At 48.1% G+C, this 19,762-nt stretch overlaps 1 protein-coding gene across 9 annotated transcripts; it reads left to right on the top strand.

Annotated features, from left to right (window-relative positions):
* Positions 1 to 716: 716 nt before the first annotated feature.
* LUC7L (LUC7 like) lies at positions 717 to 19,720 on the top strand. Of its 9 annotated transcripts, none has more exons than XM_030481440.1 (12): positions 717 to 933; positions 1,658 to 1,728; positions 2,847 to 2,941; positions 6,886 to 6,984; positions 7,670 to 7,780; positions 8,469 to 8,612; positions 9,040 to 9,216; positions 10,075 to 10,163; positions 13,602 to 13,682; positions 14,600 to 14,629; positions 15,573 to 15,737; positions 18,156 to 19,720. In XM_030481440.1, exons 4-12 carry the CDS (start codon positions 6,889 to 6,891, stop codon positions 18,295 to 18,297), a joined length of 1,035 nt encoding a protein of 344 aa, XP_030337300.1. In that variant the 5' UTR covers positions 717 to 933; positions 1,658 to 1,728; positions 2,847 to 2,941; positions 6,886 to 6,888; the 3' UTR covers positions 18,298 to 19,720. The 9 variants fall into 9 exon arrangements, with proteins under 9 accessions (XP_030337300.1, XP_030337302.1, XP_030337294.1 ...); XM_030481436.1 differs by lacking the exon at positions 1,658 to 1,728 and adding an exon at positions 16,776 to 16,837 and having other exon boundaries at positions 731 to 933; XM_030481439.1 differs by lacking the exon at positions 13,602 to 13,682 and adding an exon at positions 16,776 to 16,837 and having other exon boundaries at positions 792 to 933.
* Positions 19,721 to 19,762: the final 42 nt, after the last annotated feature.

Below are 19,762 nucleotides of genomic sequence, written 5' to 3'. Positions count from 1 at the left end.
CCAGCTCCCGGTCTGCTCCCTTGGAGCCCTCCTCCCACCCTGCCCTGAGCACCCTGGGTTGAGCATCCTGCACCCTGGATTGAGCTGTCACCCAGCGCTGAGCGGGAGTGTCCCAGCCTCTGCACGGGGCAGCACTGGCAAGGAGAGCACCACGGCTGTCACCCACCCCTCCCGGGCCAGCAGCCCCCTGCAGGGGCAGAGCTGGGCACCGGCACCCGCTCTGGCTCCGGCTCCGCAGCACTCCCTCTCCCCTCTCCAAACACACTGGCAACGCCGGGGTGGGAGCAGCAGCCATCCCGCTGGAGCACTGCTGCGCAAACACGGCGAGTGGGAGCTGATAAGCCACAGGCACCCTTTGGTCTGCGCCCTCATGTCACCCGCTGTCGCACAGCCTGCCGTGGCTTGGCACTGCTCGCATGGCTCTGCACGGGTTGGCGCCACTTGGTGATGGCTCCGCATGGGCTGGCACGGCTGGGCGCAGCTCGGCAGCCGCTGTGCCCGCTATTGGGTCACACGGTCAGCCCCTGGGGCGGGTGCTGGGGCACCCAGGGGCAGCGCCGCTGATGTGGGCTCCCCCGCCCGAGGCCCCGCCAGCCGCCCGCCAGGGCCGGGGACCCGGGGCCGGCGCCCGGCCACCCTCTCCCGCGGGGCCCTGCGGCGCCGGGGCGGAGCGTCTGCCGGCCCCGCCGCGCCCCGCCCCGCCGGCGGACTACCGGTCCCGGCATGCCGCGCGGTGGCGGGAGGGGCCGCTTCCGCCCAGCGCCCGCCGCGCGTCGCCGCCGCCACTGAGGCCGGAGCCGTCGCCGAGGCGGCCGCCGCCCAGGCCGGAGCCACCCGCCCGCCGCGCCCCGCGGCACGGCCCCGCGCCCGCCATGTCGGCCCAGGCCCAGATGCGGGCCCTGCTGGACCAGCTCATGGGCACGGCCCGGGACGGTGAGTAGGGGCGGGCGGGGCCTGCAGGAAACGCCACGGCCTGGCGGCCGCCTCACCCGCGCGGAGCCCGGCGCGGCCGCTGCCTCCGCTCCGGACCTGCGGCGCGATCGGCCTCCGCCCGCGCCGGGGGACGCGGCGGGCCAGAGCCGGAGCCCCAGCCCGCCCCGCCGAGGCCTGGCCCCGGCCCCGCCGAGCGAGCGAGCGGCGCGACGGGCGGTGCCGGCGGAGCGGGCCCGGGCCTCGGCGCGCCTCGGGGCGGCCTGGCGAGCTCGGCCCAAGGAGCCCGGTAGGGGTAGGTCGCCTCGGCCCCGGCCCTAGAAAGCGCCCGGCGTGGCCCAGCCCCGGGAGGAGCCCGCCGCTCCGGGCCCCGGCTGCCGCAGAGAGAGGTGGTAGGGAAGGCTCCGTGCCCAGGCCGCGCCGTACGCACGGAGGCGTGTAGGTAGGTTGCCTGCAGGAGCCGGCCGCTGTAGTTGTTGTCCAAGAAAAGAAATGACAGCCTGTGCAAAATATGTTCCCGCTGCGGTTTGTATCTCCCTTCTGCGCCTTGCTGAGTACTTAAATCCCCTCTGGCACGTTAGCAGGGCTGCGCAGGTACTTTGCACTTTGTTTCGTAAGTGAATAAGTGCTTTTCTTTCTTTGTGTATTGAGTTGCTGTTGAATTGCTTCCCATATTTTTATTTCATACAAACTGAACAATTGTGGCCCCTCTATTTTATTTATAAAGGTTCAGTGTATCTTTGCCTGCCTACATCAATCTGCAAGGGAGTTGCAGAAAAGCCTCATGTTCATCGAGCCGTGAGTCACAACCAATTTTTAAAGCTGTTATAACAAAAAAAAAAAAAGTGTTTGCTTTTTTTTTCACGAGTAACTTTAAAAGTGTAGCTTAGAAAGAAAAAAAAAATAAGAAAAAACATTTTCAGTAGACACAACATTATTCCTGGATGCTTGCGAATCCTAAACTATATTCATACTTTAGTATTACACATACCTGTGTCATATACACAGATGAGCTTTAAAATTGTCACATACCATTACGACTTTGCCTTTACTTTTATGTATCATTCCCCTGACTTCCTTACTGCAGGTGTGGGCAAGAAAACTTTTCCTTTAAAACTTTTCAACAGTGGGCATAAAATTCTGCAGCTGAGGTCTTGAAGAATGCAGATGGGTATAGTATATGTTGGAGCTCGCAGTGTGTATTGACTAACTTTGTTTCTTTTTTTACTTTTAATTTCTTTGCTTTTCTGATATTGTCTTGTTTAAGTGGCTCCTGAGTGTAAAATGTCTTCTGAGGGTGGGACGCGGGTGGGAAACACGCTTCGTGTTCCAGGCCAAGACCTACAAGATTCGCCTTTGCCTGGCCTTGGAAAGCACACTGCAGATTTGGTTTTCAAACCAAATGGACCGATGCTTTAATTGTCTGATGAGCAAATAGCAGTCACCTATAAAAACTGTCCAGCACAGCCCTGTTCTGTGAGTCACGGCCCTCTGGTAGCGTGGGGTTTCGTATCTCCTGCCCCTTCCTTACAGTAAAAAAAGGGGGGGGAAGCCCCCACAAAACGTAAAAGGTTTTGGCTGCGAGCCAGACTGCCTGTCTACTTTTCTCTCCTCGGGCTGTGCTGTCTCTTTGTATGGATGACAGGCCTTGGACGTTACTTGGCTCGCCAGCACTGTGTTTAACATGGTATACTGGATGAATAAATGCTAAAATAGTGTTTTTTCCCAGTTAAAAGTGTTCCAGAATATCCTGTTACCCTCTAAGCTTTTTTTTTTTTTCTTTTTGGTGTAATTTTGGGGAGCAGGAGCACCAAGTATTTTAATCTGCATATTGAGGTGAAATGATCATACCGAGGTCTTTGTTCTCGAGTCGGTATTCTAATGTCTCCTTATTTAAAACCACAAATGAATTTCAGGAGATGAAACCAGACAAAGGGTGAAGTTTACAGACGATCGTGTTTGCAAGAGCCACCTTCTGGATTGCTGTCCCCATGATATCCTGGCGGGAACAGTAAGTATGTTGTCTGTAATAAGGAGTTCTGGGGAGGCAGATGTTGGTACAACTCTCCAGGGCTCAGCTGTGCGTGGTGGGTACCTTCTAGAAGGGATCAGTCTTTCTGTGCCCAAGGAGCAGTCATAGTTCTAATTTTAGTTTCTGTGACCTGTGTATGGAACCACTGAAGTCAGGAGCTCTCAGAATTCGCTTGAATCTTCTTTTTTGTCTCACTATCACACACGAAGCTACAAGATTATTTCTCTTTTAGCAGTTTGAGATGTTTAGGGCCTGGAACTTACCCTGTGGAGGTTGCAAGGCCATAGCATAGTCCTGGGTGCTCTAGTTGCATCTTCAGGTTAGCAAGCTTTTTCTTACCAGCTGCAACAATCCTTAATCCTCGGAGCTTTTCAGTCTCCTCTTGCCAACCATGTGGTGTTCCCTGGTGGAATGGCAGCTTTTTCATCATTCCTGCTTGCCGTAGATATGGCAGGTAGCAGCTCAGGCCGACTGTGTCTTTAGAGTTGGTTGGTGTGAGTGGTGTGTCACTCTGCCTGACTGGTTTGAAACTGTTGGGTCGGCTCCTTTGCTGCTGCCCTCTGGGGACAGACCTGGCTTGTTTTCAAAGGGTTGGCTCACATGCTCTCTCTCTGAGAGCTAAAGGTGATGTGGGCTTTTAACAGTGAGATCTTGCTGAAGTAAGTATTCAGTTTAGGCGCCCAGATGAAAGATGCAGTCTGACTTTTGAAAGAAAACAATGCACGCCTCTTGTAATTGTTGCTGTGTTACAGAATTGCAGGATGGAGATGAACGTGGATGTTTGAAATCCATCTTCACCCTCCCTGTTTGACACTAAATACTGTGGCAGTTCACATTGTCTGTCCATTTAACCAGATTGTTTAAAGATACCGTTGTTATTTATAGCTCTTCCTGCTGTTATTTCAGGAGCTGGGTTTGGCACAGTGGGTTACCAGCAAAGGGAGGGCTGGCACTCCTTCCTCTGTGTGTGTCGCTGCGGTAGCAGGGCTCTCTGGCAGCACAAGTAAAAGGAACTTTAGTAAAAGCTGCCTCAGCTCTGAGCACTCAAACTTCGGCTGTTCAATGGATGCTATTGCAGAGTAACATTGGAAGAGTTAAATACCAATCTCTATATATCTCTGTGTTTATTTGTTATTAATTTGAAGCTCAGATGTATTTTTCAGCAGTCAGCCTCCATATCACTTCCATTTCAGAAGTTCAAAGCCGCTTAGATCACCTTCTGCCCACCTCCATCCTTCGTGCATTTCACTGTGGTTAGGGTCTGTCTCTTTGACACAAGATTCTGCAAAGTCTTTTTGGGCCCAAATGGTGTTTTGAAGGTGCAGGCTGCTTTCTGCCTCTTCTGGTACGTTTCCAGGAAGAAGGTAAACGGTGAGTCAGAGGGGTTGAATTAAGTGACGTGTGTGAATGCTGGCGCAGGTGCCAAAGCGTGGAGAAAGTCTGAAGTGTTCAGATGGGTTGCGAGTCTCCTGGGGCTGAGAAGCACATTGAGAAAGCTGTTCCTCTTGCTTCTGATGTTACTTGTCTGCAGTGAGTCCTCTTGCTGTGCAGTTTATGCTCAGAAACATCACAGGGGAACAGGAAGGAAGACTGCTTCTGTGCAAGTGGTCTTGTGGGTCACTTAGGTGATCTTGTGGTGGCCTTTTAAGTGGCTGTGGAGCTCTTTACACTGCTGTTAACAGGTTATTGGGGCAAGAAAAAGTATTGGTGCCGCAGATCTGTGTTGAAGGAACGTGTGATGTCCAGAATGGGAACAGCATTTCAGCTGTCAGCGCTACCAGCATACAATGAAACTTAGCTGGAACGTGTAGGCTTTCCTCATGATCTCAGTCAGGTTCCCTGTCATCTTAACAGTGCTCCATGAAGGGGAGAGCTGCGTAGGTGAAGCAGCCTCAGCTGGATGGGTAGCATCCATCTCTGGATGTGTGTTACTGCAGAAATCAGGACTGTGGGTCTTTTTGGAACCTTCCAACATGCTCCAAACCTCCTGATGCTGATTATGTTGCATCCTCCTCCTGAGGCATTGTTACTGCTGCATCCTGCATGCGTGCAGATATTCCTTAGTGGGAGGCTGATTGGGGACAGGCAGGAAGCTGGATCCCTGGGGTCACTGTGCTCAGTATAATGTGATGGAGTTGCATTCATTGGCCTTCAGGTGTGGAGTAAGAGGAATCCAGACTATAAGTAAAGTTCTGGAGTATTGCTGGGAGCTGCAGGAGGCATGCTGATGTTTGCTTTGTTTAGATGTGTCAGTGGTCCTGGTCTTATGAGCTGTAATTTTAATTTGGTGGCTTCTTGTGATTATTCTTTTTTGTTCCTAGAAACTTGTCCCAGTGTGTCACTAAATAAACTACGGTGGTGTCTTGGGTAGGTGTCTGTGGGTAGGGAGGAAAATTCTGGGAGGACGGAAGTTGGTTTAGTATGTCCATGTGGTGTTATCAGGGGACTTGTCATCCAGATCATTAGTGGCATGCACTGACTTGCCTCAGCAGCTGGTGGTAAACATGTTTCTGTCAGTGGAAGTACTGCAGCACATTCAGGGGTGGCAGCAGCTGGTAATCCTGAATTTTAGCTCCACAAATAATTGGACAGATGAGTCTGAAAGTTGCCCAGGTAGAAGGCAGCTTGGAAATGACATTCGGAGACTTAATTGTGTCCCCCACTGGGAGATGTGAGCTGAAATCTGTAGGTTGCAGGGTGGTTTCGTAGGGGTCTCTGCTTTCCTTTTTCACTTGGGTGAAACTCTGCAGCTCTGATTGCTATTAAAGAGCCTTCCTCATGGAAATAGGCTTTCCAGTGAGTTAGCAGTTTAGTGGAGATCGTAAGAGATACCTCAGAATGTGGATTGCTCAGCAAATGTGAGCAGGACTAATTATCAGTGGCATCTACATGTATTCAATGTTTGTGTGCATGGGGGGTTTAAATCTTTACTCAGGAACTGCTGGGCTCCTTGGGGCTGGTGGTGACTGGGAGAGAAGAGGGGGGCTGGCTGGGTGTTCCTGCGATGACATGTACCCTGTAATTTGTTCTGTGGCTCACACTTAGGCCTTTTATTATTTTGACTTTCAAAATGTCATTCTTTTTCTACTTTGAGAAATGTTCTCTGTTACGTGTTGATAATGTCGAAATGCCATTTCCATGGTTGGAGAGCGTAATTAACTTTGGGTTATGTGGCTGTTGACTATGGGGGAAAAATGCCCTCAAATTTAGGCTGCAAGGGGAGTGAAAGGCAGCATGGAAGTCAGAGCTTTCTGGGAAGGGAGATGCTCTGAAGAAGTCTCTTCTTAGATGGGTTCATATGTAGGATTTAGCTTTGCTGGACATGTTTAAAAGTTCCAGGCTGCAACTGACTATGGGAAGGGGCTAGCTGTAGAATTATGTGTGGTGGTGTTGGGTGTGGGGTTGTGCTCATCTACTGGCCAGAGCCCTTATTCCTTTAAGTCCATTTCGTCTTGGTGGGAAGCATTCTGTCTGTTTTCTACGATTTGGTGTCTTTCAGTTTGTTACTAGGCTCGTCCTGTCACAGACGTGCTTTTCCAGGAGAGCTTTAAACAGGGTACAGAGCTGTATGTTTTGCTGTGCTGTAGCTCTGTAATAGGAGGCATTCGCAGTTGTTGCTGCAGCATGTTGTGCCTTCCCAGATCCTTCCCAGCAATTTCTAAGGCTGTGCTGTGACCTAGAGCAGGAGTAGGACTAGAGCAAAGCATTTGGGGTATTTTAATGTTGTTCCAGGAACAACTAGAAGAGGGGTTCTAGCAAGCATGTGGTGTTTCTGGCTAGTTCTGTTACTGATAGGTTAAGAGGAAGCTCTTTTTGTAAAGAGACTTTATTTTGATACAATGCAGGTGGCAAGAGTTAAATATCTGCTGCTTGTTGCCATAATGGAGGGTTCTTACATTGATTTTTCTTTTTATTTTCAACAGCGAATGGACCTGGGAGAATGTACAAAGATCCATGACTTGGCACTGCGAGCAGATTATGAGATTGCAAGTAAAGAGAGAGACCTGTTTTTTGAGCTGGATGTGAGTACAGAGACATTTCAGTTACTTTTGTGAAAACTGCCTCTTGAAGTTATTTGGCTGAACAATAGAGCTCAGTGGAAGTTTCAGCTAGCCGTTATTTGATGTGTTAGCTGACAAGATGTGCAGCCCCTTCCCCAGGGTCAGCTCGATTGCTGCCTTAAAACTAAAAGTAATTATGGCCCTTGCAACCCCATTAGTCCAGCTAATGAGGGAGGCTCCTCTGGTGTTCCTTGCATCCCACACCTGCTGCTCTGTACCAGGTCACTGTAACCTGGTGGCCTGTCCCAGAAGGAGATTTAACATTAAAAGCCTTCTGCTGTGTTGTTTCACTTTGCCAGATTTAGTTTTCTGTGATGTAACAGATCAGGCAGAGGAACAATTCTGTATTCCCTTTTCATGTTTTTCCAGTGCTTTTGTCTTTGCACCTGTTGCTCATGCATTGGAAGTTCCAGTGCAAAGCAGTCTTTGTGTGAGCATCCTCTTATGTGTCATAGTAAAGGAACCGTGTCAGGTTCCAGGCAGATGACAGACTTAAGGGCAGGGATCAAATGTTACTTTTTCTACAAAGTGTCATATTTTTTTTCTCAAGGCATCTGTTCTTGAGGCTGTTTGTTACAGGGATTGCTGTTGGCTGTCTCTGGCACGGAGAACACCTTTATTCACAGTTCTTTGTCTGAACATGCAGGCGATGGATCACCTGGAATCCTTCATCGCAGAGTGTGATAGGAGAACAGAACTGGCCAAGAAACGCCTGGCTGAGACACAGGAAGAGATCAGTGCTGAAGTGTCTGCAAAGGTATTGTCCTGTCAGTAAATGTTCATAGTGAAAGTCTGGGAGAGCACTGGAACCATGTTGTCTCTGACACCATTGATACTTGGGAAGTAGACTCCACAAAGGCTTTGTGGATTCCAGCCATCCTCCTCAAATTCTGCTCCGTCTGTTCTTGTGGCCAACTTACTGGCTTAGAGGACCATAGTAGTGTAAAACATGAACTCTAAAATAGGTCGCTTTAGCATGGCAATAAAGCATGTTGGTTTCTTCCCACACTAGTCAGTGTTAATGTAATAGCTTACAATGTTAACGTAACGTAGTAATGGAATAGTAAGTCTATCCCATGATTGTCATCTTTTCATGTAACAAATCCTCATGAAGTTTCCTCTTTGGGAACTTGCTTCATTGGGTGATTACAAAACATTCCTGAGGCTGGTTTTGTGGATTCTATCCTGTCCTGTAAGCCAGAAATGTGCTGCTTTGTGGAAGAATTGATCATGTCCTCTCCATGTCATTTTTCTCTTTGCTATGTGTCTGTGCCTGCATTGCCTGTAGTTGGCCCACCAATTACTTTTTGTTGGGAGTCTTGACTTTTGGAGGTCTATGGTCATCTTCCAACAACAGATTTTGTTAAACAGGATTTTTTTTGGAGAAAAAGGAAAAGTCATCCTGCAAGTATTCTGTCTTATTAAAAACTACCTGTTCTCTTTAGGCAGAGAAAGTACATGAGCTGAATGAAGACATAGGAAAACTCCTAGCTAAAGCTGAACAGCTGGGAGCTGAAGGAAATGTTGATGAGTCTCAAAAGATCCTGATGGAAGTGGAGAAAGTCCGAGCGAAAAAGAAAGAGGCAGAGGTATGGCGTTGCTTCTCCTATGAACTGCAATAGAGGACTGGGCTAGGCCGAGCCCTGACAAAGAGCTGGGTGATTCCTGCCTCTTTTCCTATGTTGCCAGTACCTACTTGTTCAGTTTCAGCTTTGTGCCAGCAAGCAGTTGGCAGTGTAGTGTGGTAGATGAAGAATAGAAACCTTTATCTAGTGAAGAGAGCTAACAGAGCAGGGAAGGATTTATTCTCTGAAAGATGTGGTCGCTAGTTGCTTGCAAGGAGAGACTGTCAGGGTAGCTGTGCTTGCAAAGTGTTTGTTATGGCACCTCCTCTATATTGAGGGTGGCTTTTGATTCTTGAAAGCAGCAATGCAATTCTTTGCAGGGTTTTCCCCGGAGGGCTGTGACTGTGTAAGGGTTCCCTGACATTTGTGTGGGTTTTTTGCCTCCCTTTAGGAAGAATACCGAAATTCAATGCCTGCATCGAGTTTCCAGCAGCAGAAGCTGCGTGTGTGTGAAGTCTGTTCAGCATATCTGGGTCTCCATGACAACGACCGGCGTCTTGCTGACCACTTTGGAGGCAAATTACACTTGGGTTTCATTCAGATTCGTGAGAAACTGGATCAGCTGAGGGTAATCCTCTCTGTTTTAAACCTTCTCCATGTAGTTTTGAAGACATTCGACACTTTTACTAAATTCATACAGAATTCTTTGCAGAGTGCTTGCGAAAGTCCAGAAATGTCAGATTGCAAAATCCTTGAAGCCTTAAATGGAGATTTGTGTGGCCTCATCTTGGCTTTGTTCTGTGATTTCTGGGTAACTGAATATGTGCGCTCAGAATTAGTCACCAGACCACTGCTGTCATTCATTCCTTCCAGCATTGGTGCACTCACCTCTATTTTTCTCATTGATACGGCTGAAATTTGTCACTCTGGGTTTTTTGGCTGAGACGTCTTAATGAAATACTTGAACTGAAATTTCATGTTGTGCTGTCAGTGAAAAAGGTCTTCAGTGGCTGAAGTGTGTGATAGAAGTTTTCTGAAATGGTTCATAATGGAGCTCTGGTACTGGGCTTGCTTGAAGAGGCCAGTAGCCTGCTCGAGTAAGAGTGGTGATTCCTGTGCCTTATTCATGAGGCAGTATATTGAGGTCAGAGCCTCGAATGGTCATTGGCACAAGGCCACAGCACTGTTCCATTGTGAGTTGTGTACACTCATGGTGAGACAGTCCCTTGCCTCAAAGCTAATGAGCTTGTCTCTTAGAGCCCAAGTGCTCAAAGCTGAGTAGGGAGTGGCATTTCTTCCACTGATGTATGTTAGTGGGGTTGTGAGGAAAATGGGAACCTTGATAGAGATCCTGGCTAGCACATTAAATGCAATGGAATGTTTTTTTGTCTTACTACCTCTGTCTCACTATTGGAATAGTCTCCCTGAAGACGTCTGACCTGTTACTGTATGGCTGAAATAAGATATGGACTCTTTCCTTTCCTAGAAAACAGTGGCAGAAAAGCAGGAGAAGAGAAACCAGGATCGTTTGAGAAGGAGAGAGGAGAGGGAACGAGAGGAGAGAATGGGCAGACGGTAAGTGGAAGCTGATAATTGGCTTGTGAAGTTGGTTTTGAAGTAGTCTGATTTCTTGTACCTGAGCATTGCTGGAAAGCAGCATCTGCTGCTGGATTAGCTGTTGGGCATGCTCTGGACGCTGTCTGAGCACTCTGGCATTTAGTTATAGATGAAAACAAATGCACAAACCCTCCATATTAGAGTGATTGTATTGTGTATTATTAGAGTGTATTGTGTATTTCAGGTACACATCTCCATTGTATATTTGAAAGATGGGAGCTCCACGTAGTCTTCAGGCTTATATTGGTCTAGTTCCTGTCTTTGGAAATCTGAATCTGGGTGAAATGCCCTTATCCAATGCATCTCAGTGGGGAAGTTTAAGATGAGTGGGAGCTGGGTCTGCTCAAAAGGTGCTAGTTGTGCAGAAATTCCTGGGCAGCCCTCCTCCCTTCTAGGCTAGAAGGTGACAACAGAACTGAGCTGGCATATGTGAGCCAGGTGGTGAGGTGCCTGTCTTGCTCTGAAACTTCTACAATAACAATCAGGCACTTTTGGCACAGCTTTGGGAAAGGGATCCAAGGGATCCCAAGGAGTGGCTGCTTCTGGAGATTGAGGCCATATGTGTCACCTGCTCATGTGTGTATAATCTGAGCAGTGGGAGTGGCTGCAGTGTTGTTATTCTCAGGACAAGCTCTTCCACATCTTGCCAGCTGAACTGGAAAAACTCTTTCTTCTGTCCCTGAACGGAACAGGTTGACTTGTGTGTCAACAGCTCGGTTAAACAGCCTGGTGTGGAGAGGGTGGTTATTTGCAGTAGTCAGGCAGAGGAGGTGGTTAGTAGGAATGCTGCTCTCATTGTCAGCATCTCCTCAGTTACCTTGTATGTTTCTTCTCATGTACTTCTTGCATCAAAAAAACCAACCTTGCTGTCTGTGGAGAGCTCTTTTTGACTTGGTGTCAACTGAAGAGTGTGTTTCAGCCATCCATGTCTGAGGCATGAGATACATAGCTGCAGTATGCTCTAAGGTGATGCTGGCTTCAGGGTATATGTTGCTGGCAGTGCTGGCAAATAAATACCAGAATCGAAGCAGCTGGTTTTCTGTGCTCTTCAGCTTGGTGATTGTGGTGTACGGTGAAGCTCCAGATTTTTAGGCATTTTCCAATTAGGGTGTTTTCTGTGGGTTTTCTCTCTGTGTATTACCTGGTGTCATATGAAGAACTAGTTCATGCTGCAGCTTTCTCTTGGACTGCAGCTCTTTACGTAGAGCCTCACAATTTTCTGGCATCCATGCAAGACTGTCAGTAAGTCAGTTATGTTTGGGAGCTGCAGAATCTGGAACTGGGTGATGAGTGCAAGAGTTAATCGAAAGGGATATGTTGCTATGGTCAGAAAGATGGAAATGAAACAAGAAGTGTCTTCCTGTAGAGCTACTTCGTGGCAGGCTCTTTCAGACCCACAGTAGGACCATCTGTAACCTGGACTCAGTGTGTCTATCTCCACGGTGCTGCTTCTTCCTGGAGTTCATTTCTGTGTGAAGAATGCTCAGCAGGGTTGCCTTCAGGAAGAGTCTTCTGGATCTCTTAGTTGGTCTTCATCTCCTCAGAATACTGGCTTTCTTCCTTCTGTGGCATGTCTGTGGTTTTGGTTTTGTGTTGTTTTGTTTTAAATAACCCAAACCCCTCAGTTCTTGCAAGTTAGGAGCCTCTTGTGTTCAGAGGTAGTCCATATGTGGATGCATCTGATGAGGGGGTTTGAAGACCACTTTTGAATGTTTATTTAATCTTTTAAGTGGGAAGGGTTTAAAAACCGCATTGAGTTAGCTTAAAGCCTGAGCTCTTGCTGGTTCCATACGTAGCACTACTTGTGCTACAAGCAGTGTGTGGCACAAGACTGTGGCCAGCCTTTGCTCTCACTCTGTGGGGAGGCATCTGTATGCTCCTCTATTCAGATACCAAAGAAATACTTGCTATGAAGGAGTCAGCAGTGCCATACAGAGGAGGTCAAATTATTTGCCTCTCCAAAATAAGGACTCCACCCAAAGAAGGAAAATAGTCTTCCAGGTGGGCAGTCAGTGTCAGAACTGAGGTCAGAGCCCAGATTTCTCTGTTTCTCAGCACTTTACCTGCTGGGAGCTGTGGAACACCATGCTTACAGGGGCATATTTCCATCAAAAACTAATGGGCAACTTTTACTGCCTTTCAGACTGCCTCTCTTAACCAGAGCTTGATACTGTGAAACCACAGAAGACATATTTCCTTCATAACTCTTCTTGTAATGTCTTCATATGCAACATATTCAAAATGTTACTCAGTAAGAAAAAGAGTACTGCTTGACTTGGAGAAGTCTTTGGTGACTTACAGGTGCTGTGATGTACTACAGAAACCTGTAGATTCACTTGTGAAACTCTTACCTCTCACAGGCTTTATTAACTTCAGTCAACTGAACTGTGATTTCCGCATAAGAATTAGCGAAGTGGGTTGTCAGCCCTAGTGGTAAATAAACAAAAGTTCTTTGTTGTTGGTGGTGGCTGCGGGCTACCCAGAGATCTCTTAAGACTGAAGTTCTGTGGAGAGGTGGCATACTTGGAAGTGCTGACCTCTGATTTGCTTCCAGAGTACACCAGCAAACAAGTCTAGGTGGAGCTGCCAAATGGATTTCCTGTATAAAGTTGAACAACACACAGGTTGTGAAACTCAGCACATAGCCTCTGTGATACAGGGACAAAAAAAGAGTGGAAAATAAGTATGCTCAGCTTCTCATTCCTCTGGACAGCTGTCTTCTACTGTCTCCTGCTGTATGCTGATTCAGGCTAGTAAGGAAAGTGCTGTTTTGCTGGGTGCTTCCTGAATTCTGAAGTTTAGCAGTAGGGAATGATTAGCAGTTTATTGTACACACTCCTGCTCAGATCACAGGCATGGAATGGCAGCCAGGCTTTTCAGGGGATGTGGAAGGGCTTCATGTAGATGTGTTCACTGGTCATTGAGAATAAAGTGGTCAGGAGGAAAAGAACATTGAGAACTTGGAGTAATTACAACCACCAAAAAAAATCAGCTGCCTGCCAGGCGTCTAGAGGAGGTCCTGCTGCTCTGTCAGGTTCTGTTCCATGAAAAAGGAGGTGTGTGGTTATTGCCTTGCTCTCCTGGCTTAGCAGCTTTGCCTTCCTCTGGTCATCCTGTGTGTTACCTCAGATCATGGTTCATTTGCCTGACTCCACGTTCAGCTCCACCCTCTTTACAGTCCTTCTACCTGAATTGCTTTCCAAAGTTTGGGGTTTTTCTGGTTTTACCATGATTGAACAATCCCATTTCACTGTGAAGGAAAGTCAGTGCACATTGATTCTCTTAATCTTGTCTTATCCAGCTACAGGTTTAAATGATATTATTAAAATAGGTGCTTCTCTATTGCTGTTTAAAATTTTACCTGTGTGTAGCTTTCAGTCTCATCTCTTGTTACAGTGCCCCAACAGCTCTGTGGCTGTGTAAATGGAACACCTCTGTGAGCCTGTATGCACTGGGGAGACAGGAGCAGTTGCAACAGTGAGTCACTGAACAGGGAGACCAGCCACTTCTCAGTTAAAGCAAAAAGAGGCTGTTCGGACAGGGTGTGATGTTTTGGTGTAAGCTGGCTCTGAAATGTGGCCATAGAAAAAAAGGGAAGGTGTGTCTTTCACATGGAGTAGTATTTTATGTGGTGCTGAGTAATGGTGCTGCAAAAGTTGAACAAATTGAGACAACGTTATTTACAGACTGCCAAAAGCTCATGCAGCATTGGGCTTACAGTGCCGCACATGAGCTCTGAAGCCATGGAAATGTGAGGAGGGATAGCGAGGCTTTCTAAGTCTGGGCTGAGGGATTTTCAGTGTATCTTTCAGTTACTTTTCAGTAATTGTTCTTCCCTTGTGTCTGTCCCCTCCTTTTTTCTAGCTCAAACGGGAAAAAATCATTGATGCAAATTTCCTCCTAATGTTTGTTAAACAAATACGATGAGTGAGAAAATGCTGTTTTCTCTTTATTAAAAACTTTTTGGTGTGCAACTACCTCAAAAGAACCAGTGTCTTTCTGACTGGAGAGTGGCACTTCAAAACATTAGAGTTGATGTAGCTGATGTGAGACTGTAGAGCGTAGAGAGCATATAACCAATGTGCACAGTCAGAAAGGTTTGTTGTAGTGTGTTATTAAGAGACTGAATTGGTTTCTAGACCTTTTCATTTCTGACAGGCAGCTCTGCATGTAGAAACCAGTGTTTCCACAAATTTCCTCCATTTTTGACACGTTCTCCCTGCCCCCCAAGTTGAAGCTAATTAAATGTTTTAATGGCAAGCTTTTTTAAATGCCATATTACTTGGGGTGCTGTTGCATTCCTGTGAAGGGCTGCCAGGGTGGATGGGTTGTTCTATTGAAAACCCACTGGCTGTATCATACCTTCTCTTGCTTAACTGTTGTATTCTTTCTAGGTCTGGATCAAGAAATAGAGATCGTCGAAGGTGAGTGTGCAGTTCTCCTACAGTTCTCCCAAGTGCCTGTTTGTGTTTCTGTCTAACTACTGAGGTTTTTCCTGGGTCTCACAAATGGAGTTCACTCAGTGTCCCAGTCTCTTTGTTTTGCTCCCTGAATGAAATGGGAACCACTGCTTGGGCACCTCAGTGGTGCTCTGCAACCTAATGTCACTCGTTGTGTCATAAAGCAGCCTGGTCAGGACAGGGGGTGCTGTGTACACCAGAGCACGAGGCTAAGAACATACTTGATGCCACTTTCAGTAAATGTCTAATATATTTTCCGAGTTTTAATGTCTGAAATGTATATATTACCTATATAATACCTCAGATGTAAAAATACAGAGATTCAAGATAAAAGCTCCCACATCTCTGTAGAGAGCTTGCCTCAATGGTATGAGAACATTCTGTGTGGTCATGTAGCTGGAGATCTTCCTGTCTACTGCTTTCCATATAAGTTGACATCCTTTGTTTAGCTTTTACAGCAGACTGAAATAAATCTGCTTCTAAAGTGCAGTACTTCCACAAGGAAGATTCTCTCTTGGCAGACTGTCGTACTGGTTATGGTAATTTCACATGCCACTTTCTTTGGCCTCTCTTCTGTTTAAACAGGCCTCACTTTGAGCGAGGCACAGTTGGTAGGCTCTGCTCTAGGCATTGACACATGCTTACAGTAACAGTGGGAGCTTTTTATATAAGCTTCCCAGCAAATCAGACTTAGCCATTGGCATTTTGTTGGTAGCATGAGGCCCAGGAGGGAGGTGCCCACCCTGGGGGTGAGCTGCCTTCTGTGTCGGCAGGGATGGGGCTGGGGGCACGAGTGCTGGTGCTCTGGATATTTGTTACTCGGGAATGTCTGAGACATGGGCTCGGGTGTGCAGATCCGGTGCGCTGACCCATCTCCTGAGTCTGAGGCAATGTGTGTCCTCTCCAGATCACGGTCTCGGGATAGGAGGCGGAGGCGCTCGAGGTCGGCTTCCCGTGAGCGGCGGAAGTCTCGCTCCCGGTCCCGTGACCGACACAGACGCCACCGGAGCCGCTCCCGCAGCCACAGCAGAGGTCACCGGCGGGGGTCCAGAGACAGGAGTTCAAAACACAAGTATGTATTCCGGGAAGGGGAGTCCTTGGCATCGCAGTGAGCCTCCCCAGTCCCTTAGAGCGAGCAGGAGTGTGACAGGGTTCTCATGTTAACTGCTGCAGTGTCCCGTACCAGCTCCTGGGCCAGAGCAGGGCTTCTCAGTGGCTGGTTGTAGATGGCCTCACATGAGAGCAGTAGTGCAGCTGTACAGTGAGGTCCCAGCATGAGAGGACAAATGTAGGAGATAGAACTGGCTCCCTGGTTTGCAGTGCTGAGCCGTGAGACGTTGCTGGTTTCTTGTATGAGAAGCAGCACAAAGGCCTGCTTGAGCTAATTGAGCCTCCCCAGGCCTGTAAAAGCCAAGTAACTGAGAGGCAGTTTTGACGTGACATTTCTATGGTTACCTTCTGTTTCCCAGCTTCTTTCTCTCAGTGCTGGCACGGGGAAGGAAATATGTGATTTGGGATCTGGGGGAAGTCATCTGTTAGAAGGCTGCTTGAGAGAGAGGGGATTTTTTATGAATCTGCACTGGAGGGAGGGAAAAAGGAGGCCATGAGGAGGAGTTATGTCATTCTCCTGTTGTTGAGGAGAAGTGCTATAATCAGAGGAAAGGCTTTAAGCCTCTTCTGAAACTCATCAAAACGCCTACTGTGTTGGAGGAAGGATGAGACAAGCATATGTAGGAGTATTAGAAAAATCAAATCATTGTGTTCCCTTGCAGCTCTTTTAAGCCCCGGAGCACGTCTGTCACCAGGTGAAAAGCTTGCTGAAGCTTTTTTTAAGTCCTCCTAATTCATAGGGGAGTGCTTTAGCACTGTCTCACCTGATTAGGCACCACTGCTCGAGTGCAGTTCTAGAAACAAACCCGCTGGGTGTCTTGTGTCACTTTAGGTGAGGGGTAAGAACAGGTTTTAAAGATACCTGATGCTGGGGAGGGAAATAATGGTCTGAAAAAATGTCTGTTAATAATTGAGGGGGGATGTGTAAATACTGTTGATTCTCCAATGGCTGAGATACTAAAGTCCTTTTTTAAATCTGTCTTGAACATGAAAAATAAAGAAAAGAAGTTTGGACAATTAGGAAGTGAGGAAGACCCTGTAATAACTATTACTAAAGAGCAGGTAAGGGATTACTTCGAAAACCTTGAACACATTCAAATCAGCCCATCGAGGTTGTAGGGGGATTGGCTGGCTGAGAACTTGGGAGAGACCAGGATTAGTTTAAGAAAATAAACCAGAGAACAAACAGAAAAACCCTGTTCCTTGAAAGAGTGTAGCTTCTCTTTCCACCTTGAACTAATGAAACCTGCATTCAGGTTCTGGTCTGAGGTCTCGCTTGTAGAAGGAAACAGAGAGCCTGTCACAGGATCTGGAAATCTTGGGGCAGCAGGCATTGCTGTGGAACAGGAAAAGAGTTAATCTCATCAGACAGACGCGTGTTGTCATCTGGTTAAATGACACAATTTAATGAAAATGAAATGGCTCATGCGATACAGAGGGCTGTAAGGTTTTAATGTATCAATTGTGCAGTATTTCCAAACCTTACAATCAATGTGAATGAAAGCTGGAACCTCTGAGGCACCTGCCAGTTCCTCGTCTTGTGGCTGTAAAGAAAAACCTGTGTGCTGAGTCCGTAAGTAAAACGTAATGGCCCTGCAGGGGCTGTGAGAGCCTCTGCCTAGTTCTGAAGGGGCTCGAGATTCTGGATCAGCACCTTTTGAAGGCTGTGAGCCAATAAGCTGATGTAAATCACGCAGGAAAACAGCCTTTTTGGAGTGGACCGTCTGCTTAATTCTGAGTGGGCCCATCAGCAAAGCGCTGCTGAATCTGCAGCTGTCCTTTGGGCCGGCTGTGAAAGGCTTGCCTGTGGTGTGGGCTGTGAATGTAAATCTGTATCACCCTGACTTTCAACCCAGGGGGCTGCCCAGGACCACGCTTGGCAGGCTGCACAGTGAAAATCCCAGGGCTGAGCAAGCATTTGAGTCCAGAGAATACAGTCGGTATTTACAGTGGTTGGGCAGAAAGCCACTAGCTTAGAGCATAATGAACAAACCCTCTAGAAGACACAAGCAGAGCTGAGTCATAGGCGAGGAAGAAATTGGAAGTGCTTTAGCAGGGCCCAGTTAACTAACAAGGGGCCCAGGGAAGACCTCAGAGAGCCTCTGTAGCCACAGCTTGAAAGGATCACTCCAAGGAGAAAGTAACAAAGGCTGAGATGTGCGTTTGGCACCATAAAACTGGTGTTCTCTTACACAGCTTGTGGAGGGCCCAGGGTTGCTGTCTCCAGGCTGCCATTCCCAGCAGTGCAGTACCTAGGCACGTTTCTGCACGGAACTTGTGTTATGCCACAGCCCCGTTAGGGAAAGATGATGTCATTTTGTGCGTATTTGAAACTCTTTTAGTTGTGAAGCTCATAGCGATGGTTTACTTTGTACTTCAGATCTTCTAGAGATCGATCTTCAAGAGAAAAGTCACGAGACAGAGAGAGGAAAGAGAAGAGCTCTTCTGAGAGGCGGCACGAGAGCACAAATGGCAAATCTCGTTCCAAGAGATCAGAAGAGAGAGAAGCTGGCGAGATCTGAACTCAAATGATCTGTGTTGCACTGTAAATAGTCTGATAAAACATTCTACACAAAGCCTAAATTCCCCATTTATATTTACTGAATACAACTCATCTTTTGTAGTTTGGAATTTTTATTGTTTGGCAGATAGCTGTGAGTTTGTAGAGACAGAGTTACGTACTGTTAACAGGATCTTGTTTTAGTAGGAATCAATAAATCTGGACGGATCGTTTCCAATTCAGGCCTGTGGCTGCCACACTGTGTTTGTCTGACCCAGTGACTGCGGCCGCTTCTGCAGCGCTTCAGCCCTTCCCTAAAGGTCTCCCTGACCCTCTGTGAGCACACCAGTAGCACTGGTTCTCACTTAATTCATTGCTCCTTCTGTTTATTTGAAATTCAGAAGTGGGGTTGTTTTTTCTTTTAGCTCTTAGCCACCTCATTTTTACACCTCCAGCATTTGAGAGCTGCCTCGCTACTCCAGCTAAGTCAAGACAGGCCACATTTGGCCCCGATGTGCCCATTTTGAAAGCTGTTCATCTTGTGTGAGGATGACAAAATCATCTGGAGCACATTTCTAAGATGGGATCAAGTCTGGTTTTAGTACTTATCCAGATCAGATACAACCAAAACAGTGCACAATCTGGGCCAGTGTCTTCAGTAGCGGGGTACAGAGCCAGCCTGCCTGTTTACCGGGCACACCAGAGCCAGGGCCACCTCCATGGCATTTTCTGACTTGCAAGAAAAGCGTTTGTGTATGTTTTTTATCCAAGGTCAGGCAGGCAGAAGGTGGCCGAGCAGCAGAGGTGACTGGGGCTGGAGCTAATGCCACGGTCAGGGTGAGGTGAAGGAAGGAAGGAGCTGCCAGCAGCGCACTGCTGCTCCTGGGACCTCAGCACCAGCGTGTGGAGGAACTTTGCATATTGTAACTCGCTTATTTGTAACTGGGTTTATTTTGCAGTGGGGAGGAGCTTGCCCCGCTGTGCCCGCCACAGCCCGGACCCCCGCACCAGTGTTCTGTGAGTAGCGCACTTGCTGCCCGCCGCGCTGGGCGCTGTCGGGGCACGGGGCTGGCTGCTGCTCCTCAGCCCGCTGAGCCCGGTGTCTGTGATTAAACACCGCTCGCTCCCAACGCGAGCAGGAGCGCGCCTGTCAGCCCGCGTTCCGGCCGCGTCCCGTGCGGGGGGGTCCGCCCGGTGCTTGTCCCCTTCGAGGCTCCGATAAAGCTGCTTCACAGTTCCGGTTCCCGCGGCCGCCCGGCGCTCCCTCGGTGTCAGTCCTTAGTGCATGCGACCCACCCCTGTTTTACACCCAACCCCGCGGCTCGCGTGTTGTTTTGTAACCCCCGTGTCGGCGCGGCGCGGCGGGCGCTCTCGGGATGCCTGTCCGTGCCTGTGCTGTTCTCCCGCGCCCTGATCGCATTAAAGACCTGTGTTTGTGCCTCTCACCGCTGCACGACTCGTTCTTGCGGGGCCGCCGCTGCACGGCG

Source organism: Strigops habroptila, chromosome 4 (assembly GCF_004027225.2).
Source record: "Strigops habroptila isolate Jane chromosome 4, bStrHab1.2.pri, whole genome shotgun sequence".
Classification (NCBI taxonomy): domain Eukaryota; kingdom Metazoa; phylum Chordata; class Aves; order Psittaciformes; family Psittacidae; genus Strigops; species Strigops habroptila.
This window is presented reverse-complemented; position numbering and strand designations above follow the sequence as displayed.

Bases quoted from the DNA above. Each gene is read 5' to 3' on its own strand.
- LUC7L (XM_030481433.1), top strand. From the start codon at position 873: ATGTCGGCCCAGGCCCAGATGCGGGCCCTGCTGGACCAGCTCATGGGC. The intron at 6,985-7,669 runs GTGAGTACAGAG...CTGAACATGCAG, and splicing joins ACCTGTTTTTTGAGCTGGAT to GCGATGGATCACCTGGAATC. The intron at 15,738-18,155 runs GTATGTATTCCG...TTTGTACTTCAG, and splicing joins GACAGGAGTTCAAAACACAA to ATCTTCTAGAGATCGATCTT.